Source organism: Equus asinus, chromosome X (assembly GCF_041296235.1).
Source record: "Equus asinus isolate D_3611 breed Donkey chromosome X, EquAss-T2T_v2, whole genome shotgun sequence".
Classification (NCBI taxonomy): domain Eukaryota; kingdom Metazoa; phylum Chordata; class Mammalia; order Perissodactyla; family Equidae; genus Equus; species Equus asinus.
This window is the reverse complement of record NC_091820.1, coordinates 19,651,085-19,674,527: the sequence shown is the minus strand read 5'-3', so window position 1 is coordinate 19,674,527 and position 23,443 is coordinate 19,651,085. Positions and strand designations below refer to the sequence as shown.

Below are 23,443 nucleotides of genomic sequence, written 5' to 3'. Positions count from 1 at the left end.
TTACACCATTTTACACCATGGAAATTGGCAAATGCTACAAATTAGAAATCAGACTTAAACCACCAAGTGGAAAGTAGTCAGAACAGAGTGTAGTTTAAAATATCTTACTTTTGCAAATTTTCACAAAAACATAAGACCATTGCTAGAGCATCTCCCAGGGCCTTGGAAGTGGCCCATATGCAAGCGAGAGGCTCTGAAGCTTAAGTTTCGCTAACTTCACTGTAGAATTACCTCTGTTATCTACTCATGCAAAAAAGTCACAATTTGTCTTAAACTTGCTCTCTCCAGTCCAACACAGGACCAGTTTTGCTCTGGTCTTGAAAACCGAAGATTTTTTTTACTTATCATTACTATAAACAAAGAAAAGTAAATTGAGGCTAACTTGAGATACTATTTTCCACCATTTTCTGTCTTTTTATCCCTCTCTCTATATATAGACTCTATCCATTGCTGGTAAGCTTGTAGTGTTGAGGAACGACTCGTTTTTTTGCCAGTGGCAGTGTAAATTAGTACAACCTTTTGGAAATTAATATTGCAATATGTGACAAGTACCATAAGCATGCCTTTATCTTTCAAGCCATTATTTCCACAGGCAGAAGTTAATAGGAAATAAAAGAAATGAAAAAAATGCAAAGACGTTAATGGCTGCCACTTTCCATTAGCAAAAAGTTGGGACTTAAATGTCTACATCAGAGAAGAGGTTTAATGATGTGACATCAAAAAGATAAAATAATTGAGAAAACTCAAAACATGGAAAGTGATTATGATATTTCATCAAGTGAAAACAGCAGAGGTCAAAGTGATATATGCACACTTGGTTGCGACTATGTATCAAATCACTATGTACATACAAGCAATATGTAAAATGGAGTATATTTTCTCTGGGTGATAGCATTATAGATTCCTTTTGCTTACATTTTGTTCTCTTGAATATTACATTGGGAGGCATTACAACATCAGGTAGAGTCAAATTTAGGGTTTGATTCTTAGACTACTACTTTTATATGACCTTCGACTGGTTACTGAAACCTCAGTTTCTTCCTCTATAAAACTGAGGTGCTTATACTTACCTAAAGAGCAATTGTGAAATTTAATTGAAATAATACATGTACAGCGCCATAAAGAAACCAACACCTAAAAGGCATTCAACAAATAGCTATTATTCATGTTGTATTTTTAGTTATTACATGAGGGTGTTGGTATCAATGTAACTGAAGGAATATGATAGTCAAACATAAACAAAATTAAGTGTATCAACTGGTAGAAACTTTTGTCAGTCAATACACTTGATTATGGTCAATTTTTTGGAAGATGTCAGTGCTTTACCTATTATACTGATCTTCCTAATAACCATCCGAGGTAGGTATGTCAAGAAATTGCTAGTTGCTTACTGCTACATCCATTGTCCCCTTTCTTCTTAGTAACGGAATGTGGAGTTTTAGCGGGCGCATTGACAGATGGAAGAAAGGCTATATTTCTCAGCCTTCTTTGCAACACGATTTAGCCAGATGACTGATTTCTGGCCCACAAGATGTAAGCGGTAGTGTTGTGGGAGACTTAGAGGAAGGCTGCTTAGTGAACTCTGATACATCTGAAAGGGGACTCTTTTTTGTAAAATTTTCTCTCTTTCTTCCTGCAACACAGATGTGATGGCTGAAGCTCCAGCAGCCATCTTAGATCATGAGATAACTGTGACGATGAAAGCCACACACGGAGATGGTGGAACAGAACAATAAGAGCCTTGGTCCCTAACATCCATGGAGACACCATACCAGCCCAAGCTATTTGTCTACTCCCCAAGCAACTTTTCTTTTATAAACTAGACTTTTTTCTTTCCCTAAAAGGGGAGACAACCAGCCAACCGAATTCTACCCTGGCATTCCTGCCAGGTATATTTCTCATTGCAATCAATAAATTAGGACTCTGGTTCCAATATCAGTGTGAGTTTCTTAGCATATGCCTGGTTATCTTCGGGTATATTGACAAAATCAGCTTGTGGCCATGCAAAAATTCTGAGCCCGACTAGGTAATGTTGTTTATGTGCAGCTGTGGAGAGAGGATTGTCTACTAGCTGAAAATAAGCAAGCAATGAGAGGGGCTGCGTATGCTCTCAACGTCCCACAAGGATTCCAGGAGATAGAAGTAGATGTGCAGTGACTCGGGGCAGCTGCTGGTGCCCAAGCTCAAATCATTGCCTCATGCTCCTAAGTTGCAAAGCCCCTCTCTTGACGTACTTGCCTATAGAAAGGTATAGCAGTGGTGGGGCAGGGCCCCTCTCCTGGAGCACAACCCATGATGTGTCCCGTTGCTCCTGGACAAAGCACACCTCTCTGGGATGGCATCTGCTGACTCTGCGCCTGTGAGGTGCACCTGTGCTGTGGGAGGCTCCTGGTGTTTGTTGAGTCCTTTGCTTGACAGCAATGATTCTGGAGTTTAGACTAATTGAATCAACACACAATGGGAGAGATATTTTGGCTTAATTATGAATTCTACATCACTCCTAAAGCAAGAATGGATGACACTCAGAAAATCAGGGATCCGAGAGATAAAACTAAATGGATCTAACATTGCCCAAGGGAGAGAGACACTGGGGAGAAAAGCAAACTACTCACTACTTGGATATGGTCCCTAAATAGATCCAGGTACATACAGACATACATGCATTAGGTTTTCCTGCTGTTGAGGACAAACAACCCCTTAGATAATTCGTAGTGGACATTTGACATTATTTTGGCTGCCCAATATCTGACCTGTTCAGGGAATTTCTCACATTCTGAGTTTGGGGGGAGGCAGACCCATATACCACTTTAGAAGCTGAAAGTGCTTTGTCCCAGCAATTCTGCCAGCTACCACACGAACACATCTTAGGCTTTGTCATTTCCACGAGGGACTTTGAATTTGGAACTAGTGTCACAAAAAATGGGGACATTCTTTGTGTCAGTCATAGCAGTTTCCCACTTCCTGCTGGGCAGCAATGGCTTCAGAGCCACTGCAAAGGCCAGTGTCCTGGCCACCTACAGTGGCAGAAATGGCCACGATGCCTTTTACCAAATTTGTCAGCACTTTGATTTTTTTATATTTATTTATTTATTTTTGCTGAGGAAGATTTGCCCTGAGCTAATATTTATGCCAATCTTCCTCTATTTTGTATGTGGGATGCTGCCACAGCATGGTTTGATGAACGGTATGTAGGTCCACACTGGGGATCCGAACCTGCAAACCCCAGGCCACGGAAGTGGAGTGTGCGAACTTAACCACTACACCACCAGCCTGGCCCCAGAGATGTGATTTTTACCCATGATTTCAGCTTCAGAGTCCCCCTCTGTGCCGACCCACTCACTTCAGCTGGCTTCTCCTGGCTTCCGTAGTGATTCTGTGAGCTACCTGATATCCTCTCAGAATCTTCTCCTTCTCCTCCTTCTCTTCTCCCTCCTCTTCCCCCGCCCTTTCTCCTTCTCCTCCTCCTGTTTTTTCTTAAATCAGCCAAAGTCTGTTTCTGTTGCTTGCAACTAATATCCCTGGCTGACACAGCATGTCTGCTTCTCTGGTTTTAACGGAGCATTTTACATATATGATTACATTTTATGTCCTCTCTTGACATATCATTTAGACTTTTTAAAAACCTTCTTAGTAGTTTACAGTTTACAATATACATTTAAAAATAATCTAAGTCCACCTCCAAATAACATTGTACTGCTTCACACGTAGTGCAGTTAACCTTATAAATGAGGATTTCCAATTCCTCCCTCCCATCCCTTGTGACATTGCTGTCATTCATTTCACTTATCTATACACTAGAATCACCCAATATATTGTTACCACTTTGCTTCAAAGTCATCTTTTAGATCAATTAAGAAAAATAAAAATGAAAATTTTATTTCACCTTCATTTATTCCTTCTCTGATGCTCTTCTTTACTTTATGTAGATTCCAGTTTCTGACCTGTGTCATTTTCCTTCTGCCTGAAGAACTTCTTTTAACATTTCTTGCAGGGCTAATCTGCGGACAATGACTTCTCTCAGTCTTTGTTTAGCTAAGAAAGTCTTTATTTCTCCTTCACATTCTTTTTGTACTTCAGCATCTTTACTTTTAAAAGACCATATCATGAGAAGTTATTTCAAAGCTGCATTTTAAAAGAAAAAGTGTGAGGCCACCCCCGTGGCCAAGTAGTTAAGTTTGCATGCTTTGCTTCAGCAGCCTGGGGCTCACCAGTTCGGATCCTGGGCACATACATGGCACCGCTCATCAAGCCATGCTGAGGCGGCGTCCCACATAGCAGAACCAGAAGGACCTCCAACTAGAATATACAACTGTGTGCTCGGGGGCTTTGGAGAGAAGAAGAAAATAGAAAGGGAAGATTGACAACAGATGTTAGCTCAGGTGCCAAAAATAAAGAAATAAATAAAAATAAGTAAAAGAAAAATGTGAATGTATCGTAAACAGCATTTCATCTCCTACAGCAGAACAATCTCTCAAAAATGGTAATTATCTAAAACATTGAAAAAAATTAGCAATCATTAAAGCAGGCCTTGCTCTTTTGATATTAAATAGATGGACAAGATCTAAATAGTGTTAGAGATAATGAAAAAGTTCCAAAGTTGGCATAACATTTTTGTTGTATCAATATTTCAAAATTCCACAAAAGGTTACAAAAATCAAAATAACAAATTATGAGGGGTTGGCCCAGTGGCATAGTGCTTAAGTTTGCACACTCTACTTCAGTAGCCTGGGGTTCACAGGTTCAGATCCCAAGCATGGACCTACACACCACTCATCAAGCCATGCTGTGGTGGCGTCCCACATACAAAATAGAGGAAAATTGGCACAGATGTTAGCTCAGTGACAATCTTCCTCAAGCAAAAAGAGGAAGATTAGCAACAGATGTTAGCTCAGGGCCATTCTTCCTCACCAAAAAAAACCCAAAAAACAAAAAACAAAAACCCAGAGACAAATTATGAACAAATAAGCTTGAAAAAGATAAACAGAATTATTACATATCCACAATAATGGGAATTAAAATGAGAGTCAGTCTATATATTTTTTATGCAACATTCTGTGTTCTCTGGGCTTTATACATCATCAAAATCAGAATAAATGAAGTCAAGAATATTTCCGATCATTGCTAAGAATTGTTTTAGGATTTCCAAATATCTTGTTGCTATTATTTTAAGCAAGTAAAAAGAATTCATTCTATTTCTTAGATTTTACAAGTTATTCTCAACCACATCTTCCCCCTTCACTTTTGATTCTTTTTTTCTTTTTTGCTAAGGAAGATTCACCCTGAGCTAACATCCATGCCAATCGTCCTCTATTTTGTGTGTGGGTTGCCACCACAGCATGGCCACTGATGAGTGGTATAGGTCCACGCCCAGGAACCAAACCCAGGCCACTAAAGTGGAGTGTGCCAAACGTAACTGATAAGGATCAAGGCTGCCCCAGGGGGAGAAGCCCAAGTCGTCCTGCCCTACATACCAATCTATATCATCCTCCATGAAGCATAGGATATCCTGACCTGATTAGACCTGATTCATATCCAAAGTTATAGGACCACCCAATAATCAGACCCCACCTGCACTGATACCATTTTAATGAATTTTTTATATGATCTTTCCTTTGTCTTGTAAAGCAATAACTCACATACCTATGCCTCATAAATTTAGCCCTACCCTCAACCCATTGCAGATCTTCACTGCCCATGGATCCTGTCCCCATCCTGGCAGCTCTTCACTGCCCATGGGTCCTGTCCCCATGCTATTCTCTGAATAAAGGATCACTACTACCAGACCTTGAGAGTCCAAGAAATCTTTCTTTCAACTCCTGGGCTCGCCGAGCCTGCATCATTAACCACTAGGCCATGGGGCCGGCCCCTCTCTTCACTTTTGAAGGATAATTTTGCTGGATATAGAATTCTAAGTCAGCAGGTGGTTTTTCTCCAACACTTTAATGATTTCACTGCACTCTCCACTTGCTCGTATGGTGTGATATTGTGATTTATAATAAGAAATACATATTTAGTCTTCACTGCTGTTTCTGGCACAGAGCTCCTAAAACTCTTGGCATTTCCTAAATGATGAGAGCTATAATGATGTCTTTTGTTATGTTAATTAGGTGACTTTTGGACCAGCACCTAAGGATGGGGGCTGGTTGCCAGTGGAGCCAATCCTGTCATTAGAGAGTTGGAACTTCCAGTCTCACCCCTGACGTCTGGGGAGGGGAGAGGGACTGGAGATTAAGTTCAATGGCCAATGAGTTAATCAATCACACCTATGTAGTGAAGCCTCTATAAAAGCTCAAAAGGATGGCATGTGGAGAGCTTCCAGGGTGGTGAACCTGTGGGGATTTGGGGAGAGTGGCATACCTGGAGAGGGCATGGAAGCTCTGCGCCCTTTCCGCATACCCTGCCCTGTGCGTCTCCCCCATCTGGCTGTTCCTGAGTTTTATCCTTTCATAGTAAACTGTTAATCTAGTAAGTAAAATGTTTCTCTGAGTTCTGTGAACCACTCTAGCAAATTAATCAAACCTGAGGATGGGGTCATGGGACCCTTCAACCTATAGCGGGTATCCGAGAATTACTTGTTGGTGTGGGGAAATGCCTCCACCCACACATTAGAAATTGGGTCTCAGAACACTTATTATATGGTTTCTGATGAGAAGCGCACTGTAATTCTTATCGTTATTCTTCTGAAGTAAATTTACATCCTCCCCACCCCGTCTGGCTTCCTTCAAGATCTTCACCTTGTCCTTTGTTTTTTGCAGTTCGAATATGATATTCTTAGATGAGGTTTCTTTTGTTTGTTTTGATATTTATCCTGCTTGGTGTTGTCTGAGCTTCCTGGGTCTGTAGTTTTGTGCCTGTCATATTAATGATACATTATTTGGAAAGCTCTTGGCCATTATTACTTCAAATATTTCCTCTGCCCTGTTTTCTCTTTCTTTCCTACTGATTTTGATATTGTTCCCCTACTCCTTTCCCTGACTGCAGCAGTTCCAATCTATTCCCTCAAAATCTTGTCCCTGTTGACTATGGTTGTTTTTATTTTTCCTTAGATGAGACAGGAAGCCTGGAGAGGGCTGAAATTCCCTTCTCCAAGATGGGATAATATTAAAGTATTGCCCATTGACAAAGTCTTGCCCTCTTACAAAGTCATTCCCCCTGGAGAGTAGGCCTTTGTGATAGAGAAGATTCTGGAAGTGTTTCCTGATGGTTACTCTTCCTCTTCTCCTGCCAGGGCCTCCAGGGGATCTTTCTCAGGTGAGAATTTGGTGGGGTCCCTGAAGAAAAAGCCCACAAAAATGTAGGCTGCTCCCTATGATTGCAGGCCCCAAGAATTTCTTAATTTCATGCTAGTCCATACTTAGCCTCTAGCAATTCATCAAAATTACCATTTAAGTGTTCCCACTAGATTATGGTTCCGGTAGCTTCTGTTCCAGGTTAGCAGATCTCAGCTGTGATTCTCTGTATGTGCCTATCTCTTCAGATTTTGGGATGGTGATTTGCCCTGTTATCTCAATTCTCTGATGGATCATCGATTTGCAGTTTATCTGTATTTTTCTTGATGTAAGGATGGTAGCAACAACTTCCAAGCACTTTACATGTAGGAGCTGAAACCAGAAGTCGCTTGGCCATCTCTTGTATATATTCTTTGATGAAGTATTTGTTCAAATCTTTTGCCCATTTTTTAAAAATTGAGTTATTTGTCCAACTATTAAATTATAAGATTTTTTTTATATCCTAAATAAAAGTATTTTATAAAATATGTGCTTTGCAAATATTTTCTCCCACTCTGTGGCTTACCTTTTCATTTTCTTAACCTTTTTTATTATTATTTTTCACATCTTTTTTTTTTCCTGCTTTTTCTCCCCAAATCCCCCCCAGTACATAGTTGCATATTCTAGTTGTGGGTCCCTCTAGTTGTGGTATGTGGGACGCCGCCTCAGCGTGGCCTGAAGAGCGGTGCCATGTCCCCGCCCAGAATCCAAACCAGCGATACCCTGGGCCGCCGAAGCAGAGCGTGCGAACTTAACCACTCAGCCACGGGGCCATCCCCTACCTTTCTTTCAAAGACCAAAATTTTTTATTTTTGATGTAATTCAATTTATCCACTTTTTTCCTTTATGGTTCATGCTTTTTCTGTCCTATCTAAGAAAGCTCTGCCCAACCCAAGGTCACAGAGATTTTCTCCTGTTTTATTCTAGAGATTTTATGGCTTTTACATTTAGGTCTATGATGATTTCATGTTAATTTTTTTTTAAGATTTAATTGTTTCCTTTTTCTCCCCAAAGCCCCCCAGTACAACTATACATAGTTGTATATTCTTTGTTGTGGGTCCTTCCAGTTGTGGCATGTGGGACGCCGCCTCAGCGTGGTTTGGTGAGCAGTGCCGTGTCCGTGCCCAGGATTCGAACCAACGAAACACTGGGCCGCCTGCAGCAGAGCACACGAACTTAACTACTAGGCCACGGGGCCAGCCCCATCATGCTAATTTTTGTATATGGTGTGAGATAAGAATCAAGGTTCATATTTTTTTTTTTTTTAAGGATTTTATTTTTTCCTTTTTCTCCCCAAAGCCACCCGGTACATAGTTGCGTATTCTTCGTTGTGGGTCCTTCTAGTTGTGGCATGTGGGACGCTGCCTCAGCGTGGTCTGATGAGCAGTGCCATGTCCGTGCCCAGGATTCGAACCAACGAAACACTGGGCTGCCTGCTTCGGAGCGCGCGAACTTAACCACTCGGCCACGGGGCCAGCCCCTCAAGGTTCATATTTTTGCTTATAGATATCCAATTGTTCTAGCATCACTTTTAATTTTAATTTTAAATTGTGGTAAAAGACACAAAGTGTAAAATTTACTATCTTAGCCATTTTTTTAAAGGTTTTATTTTTTTCCTTTTTCTCTCAAAGCCCCCCAGTACATAGTTGTTTATTTTTTAGTTGTGAGTCCTTCTAGTTGTGGCATGTGGGATGCTGCCTCAGCATGGCTTGATGAGCTGTGCCATGTCTGCGCCCAGGATTCGAACTGGTGAAACCCTGGGCCTCCGAAGCAGAGTGCGCAAACTTAACCACTCGCACCAGGCCGGCCCTATCTTAGCCATTTTTAAGTGAACAGTTCTGTAGTGTTAAGTACATTCACATTGTTGTGCAACCAATCTTCAAAATTTTTCATCATCTGAAACTCTATACCCATTAAACAATAACTCCCCATTTCCCCCTCCCTTCAGCCCCTGGCAACCACCATCCTACTCTGTGTCTCTATTAATTTGACTACTCTAGGTACCTCACACAAGTGGACTCATACTGCATGGCTTGATGAGCAGTGCGTAGGTCTGTACCCAGGATCCGAACCCGCGAACCCCAGGCTGCCAAAGCGGAGCACACCAACTTACCCACTACACCACTGGGCCAGCCCCAGCATGGATTTTTTTAAAAGGTAATTTTTTTACCATTGAATTATCTTGACACTTTTATCAAAAATCAATCTATCACCTATATGTGGGCCTACTTCTGGGTTTTTTATTTTGTTCCATTTGTCTATATGTCTGTACTAATGTCAGTACCACACTGTCTTGACTACTGTAGCTTTATAGTAAGCCTTAAAATCAGGGAATCTGAGTTCTCTAACACTATTCTTCTTTTTCAGAATTATTTTGGCTAATCTAGGTCTTTTGCATTTCCATATAATTTTTAGAATCAGGTAGTCAATTTCTACCAAAAAGCTTGCTGGGATTTTGACTGAGATTGTTTTGAATCTATAGATTAATTTGGAGGAAATAAATATTTTAAAAATTTTGAGTTTCAATCTATGAACATGGTACATTTCTCTCGTTTTGTAGATTTTCTTTAATTTTTCTCAGCAATCTTTTATAGTTTTCAATGCATATAACTTCCATGTTTTGTTACATTTACGCTTAAGTATTTCATGTTTTTTATGCTGTTTTAAATTAGCATTGTTTTTTAAATTTCGATTTGCAATTGTTTGTTGCCATCTGAGATTTTAATGCCAACCCAGAACAGATGACCGTCTTCCCTTCATTCAACTAGGGCAGGTGACAGGACAGGACAGTGGGAACAGCATTGTCTTTCTTTGGCGTTTCTGCTCAATTGTCATTTGTGCAGAGAGGACTTTGGAACGCTGCTACTGAGCCTCTCAACATTTTGGCTTCCTTTGGAGCCCGATGTGGAGAGAAGCAAAGCCATTTCTAAATTAGCATCTTAGTTTCGATTCCAAGACCCTGGCAAAGTCTCTTAACTACTTAGATTTATTTCAAGACATTAGAGTTCATTTTCTTGACTCAAAATTTTGGAAACGTTATACGTTGTTCTCTTTCTCTGTAGATTTTCACAGGACATCTATGTGTGTCTCACCAATTGGTGCAGTTGCATTGTTCACAGTCGGGAACATTTGGAGGTAGAGTCCTTAGAAATCCTTTAACTTGTGGCCTCGCCCACAAAATAACTTCTTCAAGATTCCTAGTTGAAGATAAAGACTCCCTTTTGCCTTGATAGGTGAAAGGATGGAGGCGAGGAAGAGGAAAAGGAGAAAGACACAGTAAGCCATGTTCTCTGGTCAAGCACAGAAATTTTGCATCATGAAAGGGCTGCTGGCAAACAGCAAAAAGCCATGGGAAAGATGTCGAGGCAATTGCAAAATACATCATGCTCAGTTTTTCTTTACGTCAGTTCTACACCAGGCAGAAAGTCAGTTTTTCTGTTAGGGAGAAAAATGTCTGCAAAACCCCAGCAATCCATTAAAAGAATTGCTATGAGGTGAGGGAATGAAAACAATTTGTGAGTTACTCGGTTTGTTACTCTAACATCTTAGACAAGTTTCATTAATGGCCCAATGGATCAACAAACATATTTCTTTTCTTAAAGCATGGTTGTTTCAGCAAGTAATTGCAAATTAAAACTACTGTGTGCCCGAAAAGAAAGCTAATAAATTCTAAAGCTCCTTGCTTCCTACAATTTCTCGATGCATCTATTTTTCTTTAACACCAGCTGTTCTCCAGATCCAGACTCCATCCTTGGCATTATTTATCTGCCTCCAGTCCTTTCAGGAGTACCTCCAACTGTCAAATCAGATTGCTTTTTTTGGTACCAGTCTCCTATCTACTCAAAGCCAAATTGAACAAGAAGAAAATACTGCAGTTTTGATGCCAAATTAATTTGTTCATCAACAAAATGTCTATTGAGCGTTTAATATAGGCCAGGTACTCTTCTAAGCACTGGGGATATCAGTAGTAAACCAAAGTCCCTGCCCTTTTGCTCTGCTTGGAGAGAGAGATAATAAACCAATAAACATAGTACGTCCCTTGGCGATAGGTATTATGAAGTAAGACAAAGCAGGGTAAGGAGGAATAGAGAATGATGAGTTGGGGGTGGTAAAATAGATTATTTTAGTCAGGGAAATATTCAATTTAACAGCACCTCACATACTGATTTGTAATTCCATGAAGGCTGGTAACTGCTGTAATTGCCTTCATTTTTTCACCTTGTTGAAGGCTTGATACAAAGTAGATGCTCAATAAACCCAATGGAAACAGTAATACGCAAAATACCTAAATTCTACACTTGAACTTGGACATGTTCTGACATCATATAAGTGAATTATGTTTTCAGTCCATACTTTGCAAATGCAAAGTCTGTAATTTGCATTCCTTATTCGGAACTGTTGCTAACTAATTCCAGGGGATCAGGAAAAACAAAAAGGCAGGGGGTCCCAGGTAGTCACTTTCCTCCAGGACCAAAGAGGCTGCCATCTCCTCATCTGTTCCCTAGCTTCATCTCAGGACTAAGACCCCCCAAAACAGCCTTGGGTGAACTCATCAGTCAAAGAGTTTCTAAGCCTAGTTATCCGGCATTCACACAGCGAATGATGAGGGACAGTTACAGAATGCTTCAGGGATTCCTTTAATCATTTAACATTTTCAAAGCAACTGCTTTATACCAAGAACTTTGCTAGAGGTGGAGCAAATTATTTCACCTCAGTCAAGAATCTAACCCTCAGCCACTTAGAATTAGAAAATCATATTGTTCCTGTACTCAGAGATGATCAAACTTTTGATGACAAACTACCTGTAATTAACTGTAATTAAAATAACCAGAAAATGCTAGTTAATTCATTAATTTCTACAGTGATTTAAAATACCTCTAGCTGGGCCTGTTCCTGATATTTGCAGGGTCAGGGCAAGGATATAAATATGTTTGAAATCATACTAACAGACTATATATATGTAGGCAGAGCCCCTCATCTGTGCCACACCACAGGGTGGGGCCAGCCCAGATATCCAGATTCTGTTCACATTTTCCTGCTAAAAGCCCCTGCTCGACCACCCCTCGTGCCCAGGGATATGCAACTCTACAGTGAGGTTACCCCTAGGAGGGTGGCCCTAAGGAAGAGGCCAGGTAGGCCCTGGAAGCAGGCTAAGGACATTTGGGCAGAGAACTCCAGAGTGTTCTTGAAGAGGGGTAAGGGTCTCCAAGCACGCACCCTGTTCCCATAGTCACAGGGACTCCTCAAAGGAGGTGAGCCAAAGCAGGGCCCTCTTAAACACGGGAGCCAAGGCCATGATCCAGGGCACCCCTTGCCCACTAGAGATAGTAGGAAGGCAGACAGAATGCCAGCGGGGAATTTGTGCAGAAGGAGGGTGGTTTCCCCAGCTCTAGAGCTGAGGCTGCGTTGACCATCCACGCCTCTTGGTGTAGAACAACTCTTGGGCCACGAGGATACTTGTCCCCCAAATTCAGGTGTGTATTGCCTGTGACGGGGCTGACACAGTTTGCCTCACCAACAACTCCATTTTCTCTGAGGGTCAGGAACTGCAAAGGTCCCCCATAGACTGGAAGAATAGTGCTGAAATCCAGCTCTCCCTCTGCTCACCACGTGGGGCTGCTTTGGCCCAGAGGGGGCACCTATTCACAAAAGTGCCATATAGGGTAGCTAAGATCTGTAGCCAACCCATTTCCAACTCTCTGGGCCTGGGCAACTAGGCTCCACTCACTGATACAACTCTCAGAGCTCTGGAGCGCCCCTTGTGGTAGACCACTGGGAATTGTTAATAGGGATCCCCAGACCATTTTAGTCTTTGAGACTCTCAAAAGTAGAGAAGACCCCAGAAAGCCACCAATAAGTGTTCAGATAACAGATACCTTCATAGTCCAAGGGTAAACAGCTTAATTTACGGACCTGACTAGGTCTGTGACAAGAATACAGTATGTAGTTGTGTCAGTAGCCCTATCTCCGTTCTATTTGCTTTACATTCAGAATTAATCAAAACCTATCCTCTCAACTTGCTCGTGCTCATGACAAATAATCGCCTACTCTAAGCAGGAATTAACTGAGGGAATGGATTGGCAGTGACTCTTCTTTTGGATGTGAGACAAGAAGCTTGGAAATATAATCAAATGCACTGTTATTCTAAGAGATGACAATAAGAGGCAATTTCAAAACAAGCCTCTCTTGTGACCTGTTGGGCCTCGATGACACGAGAGTGATTTTTCCATTACTGAGAAGAGCAAACCAGTGCAAACAGAGGTAGATGATGCTTTCCTGACAGCCGAACCAGGCTTTGGTTTAGTTTCAGAGAAATCTTCTGTTCAAGTTGATCTGCGCTGTGTCGAGTTGGACCATCATTTCAATGGATCCGGTGAATCACTCTGGAAGAAATAATGTGCCCAGGACTTGGGTTGTTTTTTTCTTTTAGTTTGCTACCTGGAACCCACCCCTGGAGTCTGGCTTACCTCTCATGGCCAACCCCAGCCTCTTTGGGAAGGATGATCCATGGGAGATAAGAACGAAGAGGAGAGGACACCATAGGCATAAAGAAGGAAGAGATATTTGCAAAAATGCTTGGAAAAGAAGCATTGCAGGGTGAGAGCCATAGGGAACTGTGGGGAGAGTTCTGATACAAACATAACATCTGTTTCCTTGGATTCTTCAGTCACTTCTAGATGCAAGTTCCATGGGGTTTTCTCCCTATTGCCTTCTGAACTACTACCTCCGTCCTGAGGATTCTCTCCTAACAGGCTTAATATTCTTTGGAAAAATAAGCGTATCAGTCCTAGTTGGGTCAGAGAAGCAAAACCACTATAAGCTATAGAGGAAGGGATTTATTATAGGAAATAGACCTGGCCTGTCATGGGAGGGGCTGGGGGAGTGGAGGTCCAAGGGAGAGTTTGAGGATGGGAGAAACCGCCCATCTGGCAGTTGGGATCCCAGAACATCCAGCTGCCAAAGTGGAGGAGGAAGCCTAGGGGAAGCTATGGGAAGCTGCTCCTGCCTCTGTGGGGCTGCACAAACCTCAGATGGTGGGCCCCAGGCTGCTGTTGGTTGACAGGGTCAGCAGTTTGGAAGATCTGGACAGAGGGGCCGGCCCTGTGGCCGAGTGGTTAAGTTTGCACGCTCTGCTTTGGCGGCCCAGGGTTTCGCCAGTTCGAATCCTGGGTGTGGACATGGCACCGCTCATCAAGCCGTGCTGAGGCAGCATCCCACATGCCACAACTAGAAGGACTCACAACTAAAAATGCACAACTATGTACCAGAGGGCTTTGGGAGAAAAAGGAAAAATAAAATCTTTTAAAAAAAAAGATCTGGATATAGAGTGAAGGAGAATGAGGACAAGCTGGGACCTGCTGTCACCTCCACCTCTGTTTGTCATCATGCCCACCACGACAACCTTTGGAAAGTAATGACCGATTGCTTCACTCTGGCCTTCCAAATTTTGCGCAAATTCCTCGTTTGGCCAATTCTACCCCAGAGCCATGAGGGAAGGGGATCCTTGGTAATGTGACTCCAGTTCACCAAGTTGGCACACTACACACTATCGTGCTGGGAAACCAGCCACAAATTCACCGACAGAGCTGCCCTGCACTGGCATGGCACCAGTCAGAGAAAGTGCAGGATGGATGGATGGATGGATGGATGGATGGATGGATGGATGGAAAGGCTGAAAGGATCTTTGACTGATCAGAGCAAGTTTAACCATCCTGGAGATTGGAATATGTGAGAAAGCGCCTAAGGGTTTTCCTGCTAGCATGGAACCTAGGAAATCTTTACGTGGCTAAGGTGAATTTAGAGGGACAGCAGTCTCCATTCTGAACTGAGATATGATACTTACGTTAACAGTCTGCAGCCAACGTTCCCATAGCACTTTGCTGCAGCCAGATTTAAAAAGAACGTTTTTCTCAGAAAGGCCTAAGCACATGCATATTTAAAGAATTCTTTTCACACACAGTGTTATCTGAGGGGAAATTATCTTAACACAAATTGTGAAGACTGCATTGTTAAAATGCGCAAATTCATTATCAATGGTGCTTAGAATAGCTCCTTGGAAGAGAGAAAATGTTTATTAGAATCAAAGTATGTTTGAGAGATTTGTCTTCTCTATCTTTATTCTCCTATTTAAAGAAAGTGCTAAGTTGTATATTAACACTTGAAGGTCTTGGCCACTTTTTATCTTGAAAAAAAGAGAGAAAATGTTTGTCATTCCAAGAGCATAATCACTTGAGCTGGCACACAATGACATAGTTAATTCACCAACGGAATTTGTTGCCATAGCTCCAGTGAGGGACAGGGTTGGTTAAACAATGGCCTTTTTCACAAGTGCAGCCTTCACCACAACCTGCCTGTCCCTGCGGTACAGGCCATCAAAGCACCAGTCCAGAGCACAGCAATTGTCAATGAACGACAGCCCAGAGGGGACAAGAGGAGGCTTCTGGCAAATAAAGCAAGAGTGCCCAGCAACGTGGATCTCTGCTTATTCAATCATTGGGACACAACTAGCTCCTCTGAGCTTCTCTTTAAGTTTAACCTTGGGTCAAGCACTCCAGGAAGTCTCGAGAAAGAAAAATTTCACGCTGTGACTCAAAAGAACTCCAAAGGGAAGAGAAAACTCTAGGAAAAGAGGGAAAGCAGATCAGGAGCAGACATGGTGGGCCACCAGGAATGCACCATGGAAGAGGACACCAGGGACAATTACACTCCCAAATTCTGGCGCAAGGTAACTGTACATGCTTTCTTATTGATTTCTGCCTCTTTGAATATCAAAGTGGGTTCAAACAGTAAAGTCCTACGTATCTGCGAGGGTAATGAACCTGTGCTGATTCACAGAGTCACACTCAAAATGGAAATATCACTCTCTCCTTCTTAAGGTGACAAAAAAGAAAAATTGCAGCCAATATTTCTTTATCCCCTTGGTGAGAATGCAAGCTCCCTGGATAGAGTTAGATGACAGGAACAAATTCTCTTTCCAAAAAAGAGTCAAATCATTACGAGGAAATATATGTAGTCCAAGGCAAAGAATGATGCCATGGGAGCCTGAGAACATTGGAGAAATGTTTTAACAAAATGTTCATTATCCTATAAAATGAGAAATTCTCCTAGTAGAAAAGTCACAAAATCTTGATTAGAACACCCGTTTCTGAATTCCTTGCAATACGCCTATCATATAAGTGAGACTGCATTATACGGTCTTTTATTTGGTGGGGGGGGGGGTGCCTGGGGAATGTGCATTTTAGTGGAGCCTGGTTAAACCAAATAAGTTCTAGATGGAAAAAGTTTAGGAGGTGGGACAAAATAGTAAGAAGGATTCCAGATGATGTGAAGAAGAGATTAGGCCCAGGAGAAGCTTCCTAGTGATGATGTAATCTCTCTGCTTCACGGTAAAGCTGGTTTCACACCACTCCCTTGAGTGTGCTTTCTCAGGCCCCAGGACACCTGCCCTGCTCATCCTGTCCCAGCACTCCTTCAGAACCTTCTCCTGCCTCTCGGGATGGCTGTGGATGGCTGGTTAAAGGACCATATTCCTCAGAAGAGTAGTCTGGGCCTATATCCACCGGGCACTTGAGTTACACGACTGGTAGACCACTTCCCCCAATAGGTCCCTTCCCCGTTTGCCTCCGTGTTATCTCAGATTTGGAGAAATTTGTATATTGAAGACTCATGAGTTTTATCAGCTCATTTTATTGAGTTAATGGGGGAATCAGGAGGCATTTTAGTCATTCATTCATTTATTCATGCCTCATTCCAAAAATAGATTTGAAGTGGTATCAAAACAACTAGATCAGTTCTTGACTGATGCAGATATGGAAAATAGAGATGGTCTTCCTACGTTCCAGTCCTGTGGAATTAAATATGTGCCACTATCACTCTGTATTCCCATGCCTTTTGTTAAATGGAAAATAGCCGAAGGCCTCAATCTCATGGAGCTCCCAGTAGTGTCACTTATTATCGTAATAACGGCTGACGTTTTTAGTCTTTAGTAGGTGGCATGCCCTGTGCTAAGTACTTTACATGCCTTATTTCAAGTGATCACATTCAAAGAAAGGGTTTATGCTCCTAATCGCTTGCCTATTCTGTTAATTTGTGCCTCAGTTTCTCCCAGTTAAATGGAATGGGTTTATTTAACCTTCCAGAGCAATCAAGATGAATTACGTTATTAATTGTAAAAATAATAAAGAAGTGATTGCATTAACATTTTAATCACACTTTTCAGTTCTCAATATACTTTTCATACACGAGTTGACCCCAGCTGTGTAAGTTTAACTTTCTGGCTGCCAGCCCTTTTGTGCACCATACATTGATACCCCAAGCTGACACATGACCATGACCATTTCTGGCTATTGCTAATGGTGCTGTTTACCAGCACATAGTTACAAGCATGTTGTTAAATATTGTATCTGAACAGTGAGGACAATTATAAATTTAATAATATTTTTGAGCTCTCTAGGAATGGAAACTCCCTTGAAACGAGAGAGTTGGTTATTCATTTTCCACATATTTAACTTTGCTACTTGATTGGCGCTTATTTGGAAATAGAAGAATGCCTGAATATTATCTCAATTCTTCTTATTGCAAACCTTGTGAGGTAGATATTATTGACGTTCTCATTTTCAAGTAATAAAATTAAAGCTCACAGAGGTTAAGTAAATTGTCCAAGGTAGTGTGGGTAGGGCTGGAATTCAGGTTCTTGGAATCCAATTTCACTTTTTCTTTAAACCCACGCTGTCAAATAAGGTAGCCACTAACCACATATGGTGTTTAAATTTAAATTTTGATTAAAATTAAACAAAATTTAAAATTTAGTTCCTCAGTTGCACTAGCCACACTTTAAGTGCCCAATAGCCACATGTGGCAAGTGGCTGCCTTATTTGGACAGTGCAGATATAGACTATTCCATTATTGTGGAAAGTTCTATTGGGTACCACTGCTGTAAGCCGTAATGTCTCTTTTAGATATGTTGACACATGTCTCCAAGATATATTGCAATTCTGTTACAAGTAATACGGATTTAAAATTTTACAGTAAAATCTCCTTCATTTGAAATCTCCTCATTTGCATAGCACCAAGTTAACTTTGATCTGCAAATTAATAATATAGATAAGAGTCAAGGAGACGTTAAACGCACTTCAGAGACCAAAGATTTTTAAGCACCATCAAATAACTCCAGAAGCACTCACTTAGATGCAAGCAATTGATATGATAATTACACATCATTTTTATTTATTCATTAAAACAGGGATCCCCTAAGGCGCCCTGGTAGGAAATAATGTGGTTAGCCTCGTTCTTTCTAGCAACGCTTCTGCTATTTCTAAATTCTATGGAAAGTCATTTTATGCTACTATTTACCTTCCTCTCTTCCTTTGAATGATAAAGTAAATTGATAGCATAAAATACTTTCACACTGAAATTTTTACTAGCTCCAGATCGAATTCCGAAGCCCTTGCTTCTCCCACTATATCCTGGGATTCCCTGGAAGGAGTACACCTAAGGGCCCCGTGTAAATGCTGGCATGGGGTAAATATCTGTTGATTGACTGATAGAGACAGTTCTTTCAAGATGTCACCCACTGAAGTGGACTCCGATTTTCTACAGAGAATACACGAATCAAATGGGAAACTGCCTACCGTTTCTTCTTTTCCCTTTATCAGTCTTTGCTGCAAAATATTCGTGGTGAGAGAAAGACTTCCTGTTTGTGAGAAAGAGGTGATTTGGGGGCACTCAGGTGAGGGAGTGGGAGTAGGGGTGGGAAATTCGATCCAGCCTGAGGATTTGCAAACTAAACCTACCAGCTCCTTCAGAAGAGAGAGCTGCCTTCGAGGCACTGGTTATTGGTTAGGTCTGTCAGTCCTTAAATACTATGTTGAGCACATCTGTCAGGTACTGTGCTGGTTCTAAGTAATAGGATAGAAGAGAATTTGGAGTTATTGAGAAAAGAATAGCACTTGCATTTCTAAATCCTTAGCTGAGGTGGTTTCTTACACTTTCTAGGACTGGTCATACCAGACATTAATGCCTTTTTAGCAAAAGCAAAACTCAATTCCTCAGTTTAACAGTAAGCTTCAAAGAATATGATTTGTCACTTCCTTGTCTTCCTTAAGGAAAATTTCTAGCGTGTAGGCCATAAGCAAAGACAGAAAAATTAATAGAAACAATGTAAATGTACATTGAATATTTAGTCTTTATTTGGAGGGAATTAAATAATTTAGAACCCTCTAAACTGATAAAGTTTAGATATCTGAGCATTTTTGAAAACCACCTAAAGGGAAAATAGATATTACATTTTTACTTTTTGTTCCAAAACACAATTAGGCCTTCTTCCGCTCTTCCCTCTGTAATTCCTGCCCGTGAATCCTAATATTACAGCATCAGGCATGTATTTGCACAAACTGCAGCTAACTCAGCAGTCTTTGTCTCCTTTGGAAACTATGTGGTAGACTGACCCAAGGGCCACTCTCCTCTTAACCCGATTAGCAGCTGTGTAATCACTGCCATAGGCTGCTCTGCTGACAGTACTCACTCTGAAAATTGACAGGCAGAGCACGTGCTCCATCCCTGCTACAACTGACCCTGGGTTTCTAGAGGACACTAATCTCTCTCCTTAAACTATAGGTCCTACGCACTGTGGTCCTCTAATGTAAGCTTTGACTATCACGCATGCTGGAATTCTCCCAGGCTCACTGAAATGGCTCAATTAGCGTGCAAAGAGTTGTGGGGTGAGAGGCTAGACTTGGCAGTGTCTGGTGAGACCTGGGGTTCCCCTGGTCTTCCCAGTGCTGGGAAGTATGGAGAGAAAAGGAAACTTGCTGGTTTCTCTTATTTTTGTCCTGTCTTCTCAGGGGACTTGGAGCCAGCTCTCAAATATCACGGAGTAAAGAATATACAAGTACTGGCATAAATTAATCTTGCCCCATTCGCACAATGAGACTTCATAATGCGAAAACATACTCTTTATTTCAGTCTTGCCCCAGGTATTAGAGCATTTTAAAGTTCTCTTTGTCTTTCAATGAGCTACAAATTCTCTCTCTCTTTCTCTCTCTCTCTCTCTCTCTCTCTCTCTCACACACACACACACACACACACACAGAGAAGGAGAAAAGGAATTAAAAAATTGGAAAGTATGGCCTAGGACAAAAAGAAAAATAACATCTGTTTCAGATCTGTCTTCCTCAGTTCCATGGAGTCATGAACAAAAGTGCAGAAGAACTTAAATAATTCTTTTGAAAGCAAAGACGAGTATGATTAGAAATTTGAACAGTATAGTACCATCATATTTACTAAAAAAAAAAATCAGTCTCTAAGAGTTTGCCCTACGTATATATTCTTGCTGTATATACTCTTTGAGAGTGAAAACTATCACATTCATCTTGAGACACATGGCTCCTGATGTACTGTAGATACTTAGTAAATGTTTGTTGACTGAGTGAAAGGAATTTATTTATTTATTTAATCTATTTATAGTTTTCAATGATTATAAAATGAGTGAAAGAAATTTAAATCACTGTTTGTTGTATATCCTTCTTGACCAGAGAGAGTGCTGAGTTTGTCCATCTAAGGTCATCTCGAGGTCGTCCAGGAGAACGAATGAGTTTCAGCCCAGCCTTTGAGGCACAGATCAATGTTGGGTGGACCAGCTTCAACTTGACTCCATCCAGCCTCTAAATTGATTGACGTTATCATTAACATCAGCAACAAAGTTGTTGTGATCACTGTTTACAAGTCTCTCCACCCCGATTCCCACCAAACTCCTAGGGTTGCTATAGGTTTGTGATATCTGAAAGCCAGGTGGAACCTGCTTAGAGATGCCAGAGATGGCAGCCCCCCTCTACAACTCTTCCTCAGCTTCCCCAGAGATGGGCAGAGCTGGATCAGCTTCCAAGAGAGATGGGTAAGACTTGTACGCAAATCTGTTCCATAAATTCTTTTCCATGTGGCTATTACACCTTTCCTTAGGATGACAATGAAGGACTTTATTAAATATCACACAAAGAATTCAAGACAAACATGGAGAATTAATAAAAGAGCTGTGTAGGGTTTTCTCCATTATACAAGGTAGGAGAGAGTTATAATCACCAGGAAGCCCAGCAAAATTCGTCTTACCCTACACAATGAGGAAAATTAGGTCAGTTAATCGAAAAATAAAATGACTATAACGGAGACTTGTCTTTAAAAATGATAAATACATACATTAAACATTTTATTTAAATTTAACATAAATATATTAATTCGCCAATCCTTTAATTGGGTCAGTGATTAGAGCTCGGTGTTGTCTTTTTTCATTAGGCATACACATATTCAATGTCTATGATTTCCATTTTTGGTTTATTCTAAATGAAGTGAAAACTTGAGATATTTTCAAAGCACTCTGAGTCTAGAATCTTACATTTTCAGGGACTTTGTCTCCTATCTATTACAGTTGTCTTGGGGCTGGCCTGGTGGTGCAGCGGTTAAGTGTGCACGTTCCGCTTCTCGGTGGCCCGGGCTTCGCTGGTTTGGATCCCGGGTGTGGACATGGCACCGCCTGGCAAAAGCCATGCTGTGGTAGGCATCCCACACATAAAGCAGAGGAAGATGGGCATGGATGTTAGCTCAGGGCCGGTCTTCCTCAGCAAAAAGAGGAGGATTGGCAGTAGTTAGCTCAGGGCTAATCTTCCTCAAAAAAAAAAATACAGTTGTCTTGTCCTCACCCAACTCAACAGCAATTTTTAAAAGTCATATAACTGTATCTTGTTTTCCGAAACTATTTAGTTGCTTAAAAACAACTCTTTTTTGCATCTTTCTTATCAGTTTACATAACATTTAATTAAATTATATCATTATAATCACAAGTACAAATGGCCTAAACAGGTTTGGGACTCTTGGAAAACGTACAACTCAACTAGTGAGAGCAAAAGTATCAGGCATTCTCAAGAGTAGCTTACCTACCAGGCAGAAGCATTCCCAGTGCTCTCAGGACTCTTAGGGGAAATGGAGAGCATTGCTTAATGCGTTGGGTAACTTGGAGGTTGTTTAAGGGAGTCACTACTGTTCCTCTTTGGACATAAAGTGTTAACATAACAGTAATCAGAGTAGGAAGGAAATTGTTTTGTGTTTGTCTTCCACGCCTCAGGTATACTGCATTATTTAATGAGCATCTACTTTGAGGTAGACTCTCAAGAGATTCAGAGACATTCTTTTAAAGATATAATTCATATTTTAAAGTGTATAATTCAATGTTTTTTAGTGTATTCATACGGTTATGCAACCATCAACACGATATAATTTTACAATACTTTCATCATCCCCTAAAAGAAACTCCGTACTCATTAGCAGTCACTCATCATTCCCCCCAACACCTCCAGCACCAGGCAACCGCTAATCTACTTGCTGTTACATGGATTTGCCTATTCTGGACATTTCATATAAATGGAATCATACAGTATGTGGTCTTTTGTGTCTGGCTTCTTTCACCAGCATATGTTTTCAAGTTTCATTCATGTTGTAGCATGTATCAGTACTTCATTCCTTTTTATGGCCAAATAATATTCCATTGTATGAATATACCACAATTTCTTTCTCCATTCACCAGTGAATGGACATTTGGGTTGTTTCTACTTCTTGGTTATTGTGAATTATGCTGCTATGATGTTCTTGTAAAAGGTTTTTGGAGATATATGTTTTCAATTAGAAATAGAATTATTAGGTCAAATGGCAACTCTATTTTTAACTTTTTTGAGGAATTGCCAAACTGTTTGCCAACGAGGCTGCACCATTTTACATTCCCACCAGTAATGTGTGAGGGTTCCAATTTCTCCATATCCTCTCCAACGCTTATTTTCCATTTTTTAAATTACAGCCATCTTAGTGGGTGTGAAGTGGTATCTCATTGTAGTTTTGATTTGCATTTCCCTAATGGCTAATGACATTGGGCATCTTGTCATGTGATTATTGGTCATTTGTATATCTTCTTTGGAGAAATGTCTATTCAAATCCTTTGCCTATTTTGAATTGTGTTATTTGTCTAAAGACCCATCTTTGCCCTAAAGCAAAGTTTCTCAACCTTGGCATTATTAGCTTTTTGGGCCAGATAATTCTTTGTTGTGGGGTCTTTCCTGTGCATTGTAGGATATTTAGCAGCATCCCTGATCTCTACTCACCAGATGCCAGTAGCTCCCCCTAAGCTGTGGCAATCA

The 23,443-nt window shown here is 41.0% G+C and overlaps 1 protein-coding gene across 1 annotated transcript in view; it reads left to right on the top strand.

Moving 5' to 3' along the window:
* The first annotated feature begins 15,629 nt into the window (after positions 1-15,629).
* The window catches only part of PCYT1B (phosphate cytidylyltransferase 1B, choline), a 151,443-nt gene continuing 143,629 nt past the window's right edge, over positions 15,630-23,443 (top strand). Inside the window, exon 1 of the mRNA XM_014830259.3 lies at positions 15,630-15,993. Within this exon, the coding sequence (XP_014685745.1) occupies positions 15,922-15,993 (72 nt within the window). The 5' untranslated portion in view covers positions 15,630-15,921. The remainder of the gene's footprint in view (positions 15,994-23,443) is intronic.